At 44.4% G+C, this 13,746-nt stretch overlaps 1 protein-coding gene across 1 annotated transcript in view; it reads right to left on the bottom strand.

Annotated features, from left to right (window-relative positions):
* SACM1L (SAC1 like phosphatidylinositide phosphatase) overlaps positions 1–13,746 on the bottom strand; it is a 34,105-nt gene that overhangs the window by 7,680 nt on the left and 12,679 nt on the right. The window contains exons 4-17 of the mRNA XM_077302712.1: positions 12,938–13,065; positions 12,522–12,671; positions 11,630–11,689; positions 9,686–9,719; positions 9,130–9,231; positions 8,129–8,214; positions 7,921–8,007; positions 6,585–6,653; positions 6,417–6,496; positions 5,238–5,336; positions 2,825–2,963; positions 2,359–2,428; positions 2,186–2,258; positions 1,071–1,164 (exon numbers count right to left, since the gene is read on the bottom strand). Of these exons, the coding sequence (XP_077158827.1) occupies positions 1,071–1,164; positions 2,186–2,258; positions 2,359–2,428; positions 2,825–2,963; positions 5,238–5,336; positions 6,417–6,496; positions 6,585–6,653; positions 7,921–8,007; positions 8,129–8,214; positions 9,130–9,231; positions 9,686–9,719; positions 11,630–11,689; positions 12,522–12,671; positions 12,938–13,065 (1,271 nt within the window). The remainder of the gene's footprint in view (positions 1–1,070; positions 1,165–2,185; positions 2,259–2,358; positions 2,429–2,824; positions 2,964–5,237; positions 5,337–6,416; positions 6,497–6,584; positions 6,654–7,920; positions 8,008–8,128; positions 8,215–9,129; positions 9,232–9,685; positions 9,720–11,629; positions 11,690–12,521; positions 12,672–12,937; positions 13,066–13,746) is intronic.

The raw sequence follows: 13,746 nt of genomic DNA, 5'->3' as shown, positions 1-13,746 counted from the left end.
TTGCAATAATGCTCCGGCTCAGTGGTAGAGCATCTTTTTGGCATGCAGAAGGTCCCAGGTTCAAGCCCAGACATCTCCATTTAAAACAACCAGGAATTAGGGGGAGAGCTGCTGGTAAGCAGAGCAGATTATACTGACCATGATGGACCACAAGGTCCAACTCTGTATGTGTCAGCTTTGTGTATTCAAGCAACAACAGCAAAAAGAAGAAAGAAAACCAAACCCATCATGCTCCAAGGCAGGGGTAGTCAAACTGCAGCCCTCCAGATGTCCATGGACTACAATTCCCATGAACCCCTGCCAGCAAAGGCAAGGTCAAAAATGGCACCTTGATTTGTGCCTGGAAACAAACTGACAACTGGCATAATTTCCACAATATAGGGGAGATGTGGTTCTTGTGATGAATCCCGTTTAATAACATGGGCATTCCATTGGGCACAGAATTTAGTTTCCAAATTGTTTTCAAGTACAGCCCACAAAAATGTGACGGTATCATGTTAGTTTGATCTGGGTTCCTCCAATGCACATGTATTGTTCTTATTGTTTTAATTCTATCGCAGCTGCTGTGGGCTAGCAGTACTAGGAACAGTGGCCAAACGTCTAATAAATAAATACATAAATAAATAAATGCAGCTGAAGCCAAGTTCAGACTCTGGACCAGGGGTAGTCAAACTGCGGCCCTCCAGATGTCCATGGACTACCATTGCCAGAAGCCCCTGCCAGCGAATGCTTCTGGGAATGGTAGTCCATGGACATCTGGAGGGCCGCAGTTTGACTACCCCTGCTCTGGACAGTTCCAGTCTAAAAAGCTGTGTTAAAGAGAGGGAGCTGCTGTTTTCACTAGGCTTCTCCCAGACCCATCCATCCATCCTCTCTCCCCCCCCCCGCCCCCACCTGTATTTAGTGGAACCGTTTCTAAAACAAACTAGTCATCTTTCCCTGCCCTACCAACCCATGTTGGAAATTCCCAACTCTTCTCCTACTTTGGACTTTCTCTTACCAACTGCAGTAAGACCAAAAAAGGCCACCAAAAATATCCTAGTAAATAGAGACTCTGGAAAAGTTCTTACCTGTCGAAAGCCATCGGAAAAGTTGTTCTTGTAATAGCGTATGAGTGACTTCCAGCTGTCCATCACTAGACCCCACTGAGTTCTCTTCCCAGTTCTAATTTTTAAACACAGGCCAACATTATAAAATAAATAAGCATTTTCAGGGAGAAATTAGAAAATATCAATCCTGAGTACTTCGAAGGCATCCTTCAAGGAATGTATTACAGTAGATTCCTTCCATCCACCTCCCCTCCCTTTGATGGATAACCGGATCAGGACCTGGTCTGAGCCTGGCAGGTGTGGAGTTTCTAATCTTCTCCCCCGAGAGCCATGGGGCAGGCCTCAGAACCTTGAGAAAAGCCTGCCAACCTTTCAGCTAGGGCCAGCTTCCTGTAACAGGCCCAGTTCCACTCTACTTCCTAGGTCAGCAAGGAAGGACAGAAGAGGCCATGAGGGACCAAAACTGATCCACCCCTTCCCAATTTCAAGCCAAAAACATCCTACTGGCAGTAACAGAGATGGCTCTGACTGCACTGCGTGTTAAGAGCTGTTTTCCTGGGTTTGTTTTTTAAGAAAAAGTTAATTGGGATTCAGCTATTGCCAAGTGGCTTTGAGAGCCCAATTCAGGTGGATTCAGTGGGATTGCTGTGCGGCCTTTCCTTTGATAAACTGGTGTTGGAAAGAGTTAGAGCAAGAAGGGAGACCTGCATTCAAATCCTCTCTGTGGCATGACACATGTGGGCAACTGGTTGCCAGTCGTTTTCTCTCAGCCATTGTCACCCCTGCAAGGTTGTGAGGAAATGGGGGGGGGGGTGGAGAAAATGCAGGCCACCCCAAGCTCTTGGGGGAGAGGGCAGGACGAAAACTTAATTATTTACTGCTGACATTTCCTCTATAGCAGGGGTAGTCAAATTGCGTCCCTCCAGTTGTCCATGGACTACAATTCCCATGAGCCCCTGCCAGCAGTTGCTGGCAGGGGCTCATGGGAATTGTAGTCCATGGACATCTGGAGGGCTGCAATTTGACTACCCCTGCTCTATAGCAACGACGGGAGCCTGCTTACACAAGTGAATACTAAGTTGCTTTCACTGAAGGGCCCTCCGTGGGCTCAGAAGCAAGAGGGACTTGACACTTGCCTTGTGTAGTCTGTCTTCAAGGCACCCGTCCCAGCATATTGTTTGGCACAAGCGTTTGCATTGTCAGCCCATGCTGTGAGCAGAAAACAGAACCTTTACGTCAACGCGCAAAAGGAGGGATGGCAAACAAGTAGCCCTTTAGGTTCTGCCCGGTGATCTAGATAGAAGCTTACCGTTTTTATAGATTTTTTCAAATTCTGCTTGCTCTTCGATTCTCTGGCCAACATGTAACACACCTAATCTCTACAATGACGGAGAGAGGGAGAGGGAGAGAGAGAGAGAGGGTTTTACTTAGAAAGTCACTAGAATCGTAATACTTTAGTTGCATGGTGATATTTCCACTGCATGCAGATAAGAGCGTCTTATGTCAAGAAAAAGGCATGCCTTCATATTTCTAGCATCTCTCTTTTTGGGGTGCTTATTCTGGGTAGGATCCAATAGCTTTTATACTTTATCTGGCCCAGTTCCTGCAAGTCCTGTCCTGTGTGACTTTAGTTCTCCAACGTGACCTCTGAGAGGGCAAGAGAGGACACCTCCCATTTGCCAGGGAAGGGCTGGTAGGCTTTTGGCCCTCTAATGAGCCAGCAATGTGCCTTGACATGGATCTGAGGGAATGACAACCATGGGAAAATTTGCAACCTGCAGCTGCGCTTGGAGAGAACGGCGTGCCAGAAGGCTCTGAATCACATTCGTCCGATCCAGGCAGTCCATGCAATTACTGCGGAATATTCCTTCTTGCTGGATCACCACCTTGCCATCCGAGTCCACGAGAAAGTAGCTGAAACACACAAGGCAACTAGGGTCAGAGTGAACAACTCCAGCCTTGGAAGTTCCTACAGCTACTAACACTAAAGAAGTAGAAGAGCTGGTTTTTACACCCTGCTTTTCACTACCCCAAAGCAGCTCACAATCGCCTTCCCTTCCTCTTCTCATGTCAGGCACCCTGTGAGGTAAGTGGGGCTGAGAGAGCTCTGAGAGAACATCTCTAACAGGACTGTGACTAGCTCAAGTTCACCCAGCTGGCTGCATGTGGAGGAGAGGGGAGTAAAACCCAGCTCTCCAGATTAGAAAACCGCTGCTCTTAGCCACTATGCCAAGCAGGCTTGAACTGATGGAACAAATTAATCCTCTCGGCTCTAAAACAGTGGTCCCCGACATTTTTATCACTGGGGACCTGTCAACACCCGAGGGGGGTAGTCTTTTGCCGAGGGACGTTGCCGCCACCTGAGCCCCTGCTCCACTTACTTTCCCGCCGGTGCCACTGACTTCCAACCACCTGCTGGGGGGCACTGCCAGCAGCAGCTGCGCAGTGCCACGCTGAGGGACAGCCCCAGCCATGGCAGCCGCTGGAAAGCACCAAAGGCGAGCCAGTGGCAGAGTGGCAGGGCAGCCCCTGAGGCAGCAGCCGGGGAGGAGGACGAGGAGGAGCTACGGCCCGGTACTGACTGATCTACGTACCGGTCCCGGTCTCCAGCCTGTGGATTGGGGACCGCTGCTCTAAAATATTCCCACAGGCTACACAGTAATACAACAAATCAATGTTGGGGGGGGGAGAATTAATTTTGGTTGAATTACTGAAGTTGTAATTGACTAACTATCTGGGTACCATGAATCCAAGGAGATTCTGGACAGTGACATCGTGATCCACACTCCCTGTTGACATTTTTAAACTCAAGTAACCCAATAATTGGTTGCATGCTGCTGCCTTTAGCAATCTTGGGACTGATCCAACAAAGTTGTGGCTAAGTCAACGTTGCTTTCAATAATACTAACTTTCAGACTCAGTTTTGCTCTTAGTTTTCAGCTATCTAAGGAATAATTGAAAGGGATGGAGGATTAATTCTGTTAGGATTGTAGATTCCTCTGATTCATCACCTTGATTCTCCTACCTCTAAGGAATTATTTTTGTGAGATCTGTACCCTGTTACACAATTCATGTTCTCTGTAAACTGCCCTGAGCCGCAAGGGAGGGCAATAGATAAAACACTCTCTCCGGAGCTTTTCGTTTACATTCCCTTTACAATAAGGATTTTTATCAAGAAACTCCAGTTAAATGCTTCATCCTCGTCTGCCAGAAGAATTGAAAGGAGATTTAACAAAACATTAGGTAGCGCCTACAGACAGGATTATCTCTGACCGCTCTGCAAGTGCTGCCTTCTGACAGATCAAAGAAGCAATGTTTTAAAATAAAATGTCTCCCTCTCCAACAAACAAATCCCCCCAAAATCAAAGAAGTTCCTCTCCCCTAGAGAAACTTGATTTCATCTTATTCGAGCAAGGACGTAATTTTGATAATGTTTATCAATTAACTGAGGGAAATTCAATGGATCAGGAAACCCAAATAACAGCATGAAAAAGCTAGCTGCAGAATCAACCGCGTCCGTATTCTGCCTCATTATTTCACACACATCTTGTCAGATTTGAGAAGTAGACCACGCAAAACAACAGCTCGTGGCAAGGTTCGGTCATGCAAAGATCTTTCCATGAGCTGTTTAGAAACGAGCAGAGAAGCCCCAAAAGCTCTTTGGCCCAGGCAAATTCAAGAAGCAGCGGTCTCCAGTGATTTGCAGCACAATTTAAATTCAAGTCAGTGGCTTTTGCATGACAGCCTAGATCAACTGAACTTACAGTATTTCTGAGGTAAAGGTATCCCCTGTGCAAGCACCGGGTCATGTCTGACCCTTGGGGTGACGCCCTCTAGCGTTTTCATGGCAGACTCAATACAGGATGGTTTGACAGTGCCTTCCCCAGTCATTACCGTTTACCCCCCAGCAAGCTGGGTACTTATTTTGCCGACCTCGGAAGGATGGAAGGCTGAGTCAACCTTGAGCTGGCTGCTGGGATTGAACTCCCAGCCTCATGGGCAGAGCTTTCAGACTGCATGTCTGCTGCCATACCACCCTGCGCCACAAGAGGCTCACAGTATTACTAGAACAATGTAATTTTCATAAGGCAACAGTTCATTACTGGCAAGTGCTGTGTGGAATCTAGTTATTAGGTAACTTCTACTAACCAAAACAAAATGCCTGAACACTGCAGGTGAATATATTACCCAAATTCATCTTGTTGTTCAGCTAGTCGATCCACTAAGATCTGGAGCCGATCCCACCTCATGTGACTGCATTCTTTATGGAAATCAAACGCTACGTATCTGCGGTAGAGAAAACATACACACGAGTTAATATACTCGCTCAGGGTATTTCAGCTAAAAGGAGACAAGTCCCTGTTGCAGAGGTGGAAAGATAACAGCCAACAGCAAGGGGTCTGCGTGTGTGACTGAACTAGAAAAAGCACCCATCCCACTGTCTAGCAAAGAAAAATTCCTTTTTTCTTTGCTTATTCCTAGCATCATTCTTCACGCATGAAAAGGCAAAACTTGCCAAGCCTTGCATGCAATGCAATGTTTCCACTGAACTAATGCTTATGGGTCCCTACATCCTCTCTGAGGACACCTCCAGAAGCAGGCCTCTGCTTTCCACTTCTTATCTCAGATAGTTAGTACTATCCGAAGCAAAGTTACACCTTTCCAAGTCCATTGACTCCAGACCTAGAGAATACACCCCTTAATGTCAATCAACAGATCTGAAATGGTGCAAATCGGCATAGGACTGAGATAAAATACTCCACCCCCACCCGCAAACAGTTCCTCAAATGCTCCAAATTAAAAGCCACATCATAGCTGTACTGTGAACCACCCACCCCTATATATCACCATGAGACTCCACTGCTTACTACAACAGCTTAAGGACTTCTGCAGCATTCTGGGCAGACAGACAGCTTTAAAGCCCCCACCCCTCAAATCCCTGCTTCCCCCACTGTGGATCCTCATTCTACTGTACAGGCTCGACTTGGAGCTCTCCAGATAGGCACGCTTAGAACTTGCACATGCCCAGTTCAGTTAATGGATAGAGTTGTGACTGTTATTTGCCATTCTGGGCAGGGCCCATCAACTTTCTAGGGGCCAGGGCCAGGGGCTAATTTTATCCTGGCTCTTTGGCTGCACATCTGTGAAGTCAGATGGCTTCATTTAAAATCCAGGGGGCAAATCAGTCAGTGTATTATTATGGTTCTTAACCAATACAACTGCAACGCAGGAACTGGGCCTATGCACCTTCCCAAGTGTGTTAATCACACAAAAACTGGCTATTCAGCTTTTTTTTAAACACAGAAATTAAGACTTTGGGGCAACTGGCTCCAATGCTAATATAAATGCATTTCACTTGGCAAGTACCTGACCATTCCATTTGCCAAGCCGTTGACCATTTGCGAGAACGTTTGCTCAAGAGGCTTTTCTGAACCCTTCTGGTTAACCTGTGATGCAAACAGACACAAATTACATACAATAGGGACAAATATATTCCTTGGAACTTCATACCAGCTACACAACTTAAGACCCTACCAGGTTAACGATCACTTGCTTCCCATAGCTAATAATCTGAGAGTCGAAGTGTCTTTGGAAGCCATCCATCTGAAAAAGAAGACAGGACAAATATGTGTTCCAAGTATTTACAAAAAAGCTGCATATTACAAGCATCCTTAAAGGAACAGGGAACTTGCTCAATATGGTGTTATCAGAGACTCCTTCGGGTAGAGAAAAGCGGCACATAAGAACCAACTGTTCTTCAGAGCAGAGATCTTACAAAGCTGATCCAACATAATTAGACTGCTTACAACATACTGTGCGTCATTTTCATGAATATGGCAGATGCCAAGAGACAAAATGCACTCAGTGGAGTTAAATCCTAACCTTAGCTAAGGGCTCAGTTTTCCCCCACCTCATCTTTTGCTTCTTCCAGCTTGTCAAACATAAGGCGGCTGGCTCACCAACGTTATAACTGGGGTGAGTTTAGGTCACCGTCAAGGACACAGTGGGTGAACTATTTGCAACAGAATTCCTAGAGCCACAGAACCTATGGCCAATTAACACACTGCTGAAATGCATTTTCAGCACAGGCTTTTGAAGGAAATCTCACTGGGGGCTGAAGTTATTTGTGTGTGCACCCTTTGGAAGTGCTAATAATGATTACACTGTTAGTCTTACTCATAACCAGCTAACCCAGGCAATGTTTTAGCACAAGCTCTGATACTGACACAGCTTTGCAGCTACTCATGAACTAGTCGAAGAGTCATCTGACCAGGCACTGGCTTTGGTTCCCTGACTGGCTCCCTTCACAAACTGTAGGCATATCCTTGCTGACTAAGAATTGGGCCTTTCCCTCTCTTGCACCCGTGGGCATTTCCAATTGGAGGGCCTTTCCCTCTCTTGCAACTGTCAGGCAGCATCAGCCATCTCTTCCTTGAACTACGTATTGGTTCTGAGCTCTGGAGTGGTTGTCTGTATGCACAGCAGAGATATAAAGGAAGTGCATTGCCAGCACTGTCTCAATGTTTTAGTGAGATCATTTGTCTCTAGTGAATGTGACTCCCCAGAGCCAGACAAAAAGACTAGAAGTAACACAGAAAGTTTTAGTGCCTTTCATCCCTTAGATGTCACTGTTAACTTGGTCTTTTTAGCATCATTCTTCACGCATGAAAAGAGCTCCGACATCAACCTTTTGCAAAACCAAGCATTTTGAAGCCTTCAAAAAAAAACAAAAAAACAAATCAGCCCTTCCAAGCAATCTTTAGGGAGACCACACAGGAAAGCATTTTCTCACCTGTCTACACACTTATGGACCAGGCTGCATAGTCACCCACCCCACCAAAGAACGGGGGAAATAAAACCATGAACCTACATGATTTATTGATTTGCTGATCTGTGGCGTTGGTTTGTATTTGAGGTTTGGTCTCTGCGACCAGAAGAAAGGTATTGATCCACGAGTCTGGAAAACAAATGGGAGGGGGGGAGGTGAAGACCACCACTCCGAAGAAGAGAGGGGCAAAGGCCACTTGTTTGCCAAACAAAAATTATATATTTCCAATATAGCAAGGGAAAACACCTACCTGAACAAATGAAGCTTTGCTCCCGTTGTAATGCACAATTTGTTCTGTTTCTACAAAGTTAGCTGCATGTCCTTCTGAATCGATACCTAATAGAGTAAGAAAGTCAAATTACAGCTGGCTTCCTGCGGCCCTTCTTCAATTCCTAGCCAGGCGTTATTTTTTCAAGAGCTTCTGTTACATGCATTGAGCAAGAAGAAGTTGAGAACTGAGAGGAATCACCAAATTTGCCTAAAAAGCTAATGGAAAATCAAGTCCAGCACAGACGGCCACAATGTAAAGCCAACATACTTACAGAGAGTGTGTTAAGAAGCCGTGGCTGCATATGCTTCACCACCAACTCCCACCCTTGACAAAGCAGCCCTGGTAAGAGAGAGCAACTGATGCTCAAGGGGCACTAGGTGCAGCTGAAGAGCCTGGGCAGGGATTCCACCTCCTCTTGTTATTGAGTTTTTTGCCTTCCACTACCAGGATCAAAATGGCATGTTGGGCCCACCTTGACAACCCAGCAGGCTTCTTGCCTGGTGAAGTCTGGACTGGAGGGTTCCAGATCCAAGCCACACTCAGCATTGGGCAATTTCCGCTTTAACTAACAACTTCTTCACTTTATCCTTATATCCTTGGTTCCTCTATATATTTGTGAAATGCCCCTATGGGAGGACCACGTCAGGGGTGTCCGCGCTTGAATACGGGCCAATCACTCCCTTCCTTTCTACCTCCCTCTCTCTGCTATTTCCCCCCTCCCCCTGCTAGCGCCCGTTGTATCAGCTACTTTAATTCTTGTCTTACCTATGATACAAATATTTCTATGGCAGTGCACAAAAGTTCACTTCACTTAAAACAAGATGAACCATAGCCTGCATATAGAGATGCTACGAATACCCAAAGAGTCTTGTTCGGCCAAGTCTGCATCAGTCTGTAGGAGACGTCAGCACAATATAGCCATTAACAAAGTCCAAAAACCTGACCCGTTTCATACAGCAGTTGTACATTTCTTGTCTTACCTCTAACATAATAGCGCACACCGGCTCTGAAACAACTTCTTCGGGAAATAAGAATCCAGTCAAAATACTTTCCGTTAATCGAACAAGAGTACATCGTAATAACTGATACAAGGCAACATGTTAAGGAATACATTTGCACACACGTTACACATTATTCATGATAAAAGGTAAGAATGACCAAGACATGGTTGTTATGGACATGAAGAAAACATCTTCTCTGAGGGCAGCTTAATTCCAAAATTTAAGAACCAGCAAATAATTAGAAATATGAACATGATCTTAAGTGGGAACATGATCTTTGCCTGGGAACAAACAGCATGAAGACATGAGTTTTTCATATATTTCTAATTCAGCAAAGGATGTGAGAAAAGACAGTGTAGGAGACAGTTTGTTAACATAAAAATATTTGCACCATAATGCGGATACACTACAGAAAGTAAGAAATTCTATATCTCTCCAATGTGAAATCAATGCAGTGGCAACATGTTCAAACATACACACACACACATCAAACACGAACCAAATGGCATTATTTGGCAGAATTATGAAAGGATACACCCATGCATAACTGGCGTAGCAAACCTATGAATCTGAAATACACACAAGAAATTTAGCAAGTCACAAAGTTCAACCAAATATTAGACAATGAAAGTACAAGTGACAAGGATCTGCAATTTGAAGACAAAGCAATGCATGCTCTGTCACGACCTCCCCCCCCCCCACCTTGCCGCAGTAAAATTGTCAAGCATTGACCGGTCCCCGGTGATAAAAAGGATGGGGATCACTGATTTAAAGTGTTCTATGCACCTGATCTTCTAGAGCAACCCTATAAGGAGGATAGAGTTAACGGCACCACATTGTAGACAGTTACAAAGCAAGGAACACAGACTCACAAAGCCAAGAAGAACTTATATGAAAGAGCCTCTTTCTATTTTAAGAATACTGCCTCAACATTGACACTGACAACCTTTCAAGGAATTCCACTAAATCAGGCTTTAATCTGACATGAGGAAGAGTTTATTTTTGCCTAGTGAACTGAGACCTTAAATGAAGCCTCCACACAGGGACTACCTGGCTCATCTCTCACACCCACCTATTGCAATCACAAAAGAACAAGAAGCTGATCCCCATTAACTGCCACTGGATAATCAAAGTAGGGGGGTACAAGGGAACGGATGCACTCCTTGTAGAAGTGCAAGCTGCCCCTTGGGGAAAGACCACTGCAGGATGGCTTAGTCTTCCCAAGCAACAATGAAACAGTAGGCTAGAAAGCATGCCTATTTCCATCACTAAAAGTAACACAGAAATTCATTGCAGTTTTACGAGCTGCCATTCTGTGAAATGGAAAATCTTAAACTGTTTTAGGTTACCAGCAATTGCTGTAGAATGTCTAAAGGTATTTGTGATGTCTCTCCTATGAAGATCTAACATTTCACAGCTCCCATTCAAATATACTAGCAAAGCATGTTCTTTATTATTCATTTGGTTGCTGACTACCTGCAGCGGAAAGGAATGATGGTGTTAGCTGAGCTCAGAACTATCTATGCCAAGCCTTGGCCAGGAAACACTGTAGCCTGGCAATGCATAATTGAAGGCTATTCTTAACAAGCTGCATTGGAGGCCGATTGAATGAATTCATTCCACACGGCTAAGCAGGCCAGCGTGCGTTTGTTAACACTCCTGTTGGCAAAAAAACCCAAATTGGAATCAGGAGGGATATTTAGCAAGCCAACATTTTATGAAGAGTCTAGAAGCAAAGACTCTCACATTCCAGGAGGGCGTGCAGAGATAGAGGTGCTTCGGCAGCTACAACACGAAGGAATTCATGCCCTTGTGCCAAGCTTTCTTCTTACATCTGGATCAGCCTTGATTTCCAAGCCACCAAGACAAACCTCTCCAGTCTTCCACCTTCTTATGCCACTTAACTCTGGAGACCACAGGCTGCAGTTTCCCGGCGAGCTATCTCTAACAACCTCCACCATCAAAATTGGAGGTCGTCTTTGTACTCGCCCCAGCCCAAGGAGATTCTAAGTCCATTCTGGGTTCTGTTCTACTGAGCAGAACACGGGCCCTGAGTGAAGATTCAGTTACAGTAATTGCATTTGAAGCAGCAGAAAAAATGGGAGTGGCTCCATGGAAAAGGGATCAGACACAGCCAAGAGAACGAACCGTATCAGCACAGAGAGGCTAAGATTTTCTCACTCTCCCCACCTCCAAGCCCTTTATAGAAACCACTTCCAGGACAACACTGCATTATTTATGGTCTGTATTTTCTTCCATTCCGCAAGAGTGCTAAATAGGTATTTGTAAGAGGAGTGCCACATTCAAAGCAGGGTGCCTGCTTCAGTTTTTTTTTAACCACACTGTCAGTAGACAATATTGATGATGCCAAGCATGATCACTTTATTGGTCCAGAGGTCAGAACCATGGCTATGGCATTAAGACCTTTGACTACCCATAGCTCAAAGATGATGCCCAATTAGACGATAATAAACATTACCTCAGGCTGAGCAGCAAATTCTCTAAGAAGATGTCCATTCCATACGAACCGTGGATCTGCCTATAAGAAGTTGAACCGTGGAATACAATTAAAATATAAATTGTCCCATGTTCAAGAAATGCTTTAAAGGGGTTACAGAAAGCCAGTATTTAACTACTCTCCCCACGTAAGAGGTCCTAGAGAGACGTGGAATGATCCCTTGGTTCACAAGGTTTATTCCTGAACTGATTTTAAAAGAGGAAGAGTTGTGTTGCAATAGTATCACAATTCTACTACAATTTGTAAAATGCTTCTCCAGAGACTTGCTCAAAGTGGCTCACAGTTCTCAAAGGCACTCTCTACATGAAGTAACCTAACATGGATGTGATCACAACATAGATAATCAAGGCCACACTTTTCACGAACTCACTGAGCCTGGTGCCTCAGTAAAAGCTCATACAGGGGCTATATGTCACAGAGGACACCTGAGCCTCCAATTGTTGGTCAGGCTAGAGTTTCAGCTCAAAACTACACACCTGCTCCTTCAGGGACCATGCAACTTTCTCTGTCAGAACAGGATGATCCCCCAAGCCTTCACTACATTTTTATCTGTTTTGGGTTTCAGTTTATTGACTTTTATTTGTTCAGGACCTCCACAGACCCACTTGACTCAGGCGTTAGAAGGAAACAGGGCTGGATGTTAACCATGTTCTGAAAGTTTATGAGGGAAACCAGATGCAACCAACTCTTTGTCCAACCACTTCAGCACCTGACCCTCCTCAACAAAATGGGGAAGCTCTATTTCACATTTTGCTGGAGAGTCTATTACATTTTCACATTGCCATACACGCAGGGGAAAATGTACATTTGTCTTCTCTAAAGCCATCAAGAAGCTGGGCACAAACATCCTTACCCTTTCTAGCAAGCTCATTTCTTGAAACTCAGGACTCGTATTAGCCAACCTTTGCAAGGTGTGCGTTAGGTCATACGTTGTAGAGAAATAAAATCCATCCACACTTAACACGTGGCTAATCATCGTTAAAAAGGCTTTATTGTCCTGTAACTGTAAAGAAAAATAATTATTTATAGGCTTATTAAACTTTCTCTAACTTCATTTCCCTCCCAATCAGATTCCCACAATATCGGATCTGAAACCTCATGCAGAAATTCTGTAGTATCCTTGTTTCATTATGGATACAACAGCATTAACTGAATTTTGCTGTTACAATATAACCCTAGTTTGCCTCTATTAATGGTCGCCAGAGAAACATTTGGGCTTTGATCCAACAGCAGACAGACAATGTGTACAATTGACCAATCAGCACCTACCTGAATATCAGTTAAATGTAACATTGTTTTTTTGTAAGAGAGGATATCAAAGTCCATCGCTTTCCAGACTGCATGGTTGAAAAATTCGCCTACTTTCCTCTTTTTTGTTATTACAATAAGGTATGAGCCTGTAAAAAAACAAACAAACAAGGTACAATTCTGTTACATAAGTTTTTTACAAAGCTTTTTGAAATTTTTTTTTTAAGTTTCAATAGCCGTAACTAACTATTTAAACTGGGAAGGCAAGTGCGCTGAACTCAGTGCCCCGTTTCTAAAGAGTATAAATTTTTGCTATCGTTCTCAAGAGTACCCCCACTGCCTGTCCTGAGGCCACAACCTTGGGACTGGGCTTAACTTGTACCACAAACCATAGATAGTTTCATACCCTTTGGGAGCAACTGCAAAGGTTTTTTCTATTGCTTCCTGTTTCAGGATATTCATAAGACATAAGTTCCATGTGCCAATTAAGGAGGGCTGCTTCAGAAGACTGCAAGTGAGGGTTCTGCAAATGTCAATATGACTCCATGCTATGAAGTCCCTCCACTTAAGACAAACCAGCACATAAAGGAATGAGAGCCTCACCTTGATGGACTGCACTTTTTCTTTTATTTTAAACTACATGGGAGAAATGTCATCATATGCCAGATTTATAGCTCAGGATGATGCAAATCCAGCAGAATTGCACCATATGATCAAAATGTATAATCTGTTTTTTATACAGGACCTTCTTAAAAGCCATGTTAAAGTTCTGCAAACAGTGTTCAACTTGTGGGCCAAACCACATGCAATGGGGGGAAATTCACATGCAC

Source organism: Paroedura picta, chromosome 11, assembly GCF_049243985.1.
Source record: "Paroedura picta isolate Pp20150507F chromosome 11, Ppicta_v3.0, whole genome shotgun sequence".
Classification (NCBI taxonomy): Eukaryota; Metazoa; Chordata; class Lepidosauria; order Squamata; family Gekkonidae; genus Paroedura; species Paroedura picta.
Note: the sequence above shows the minus strand (reverse complement) of the source record. Positions and strands in the feature narration are given on the sequence as shown.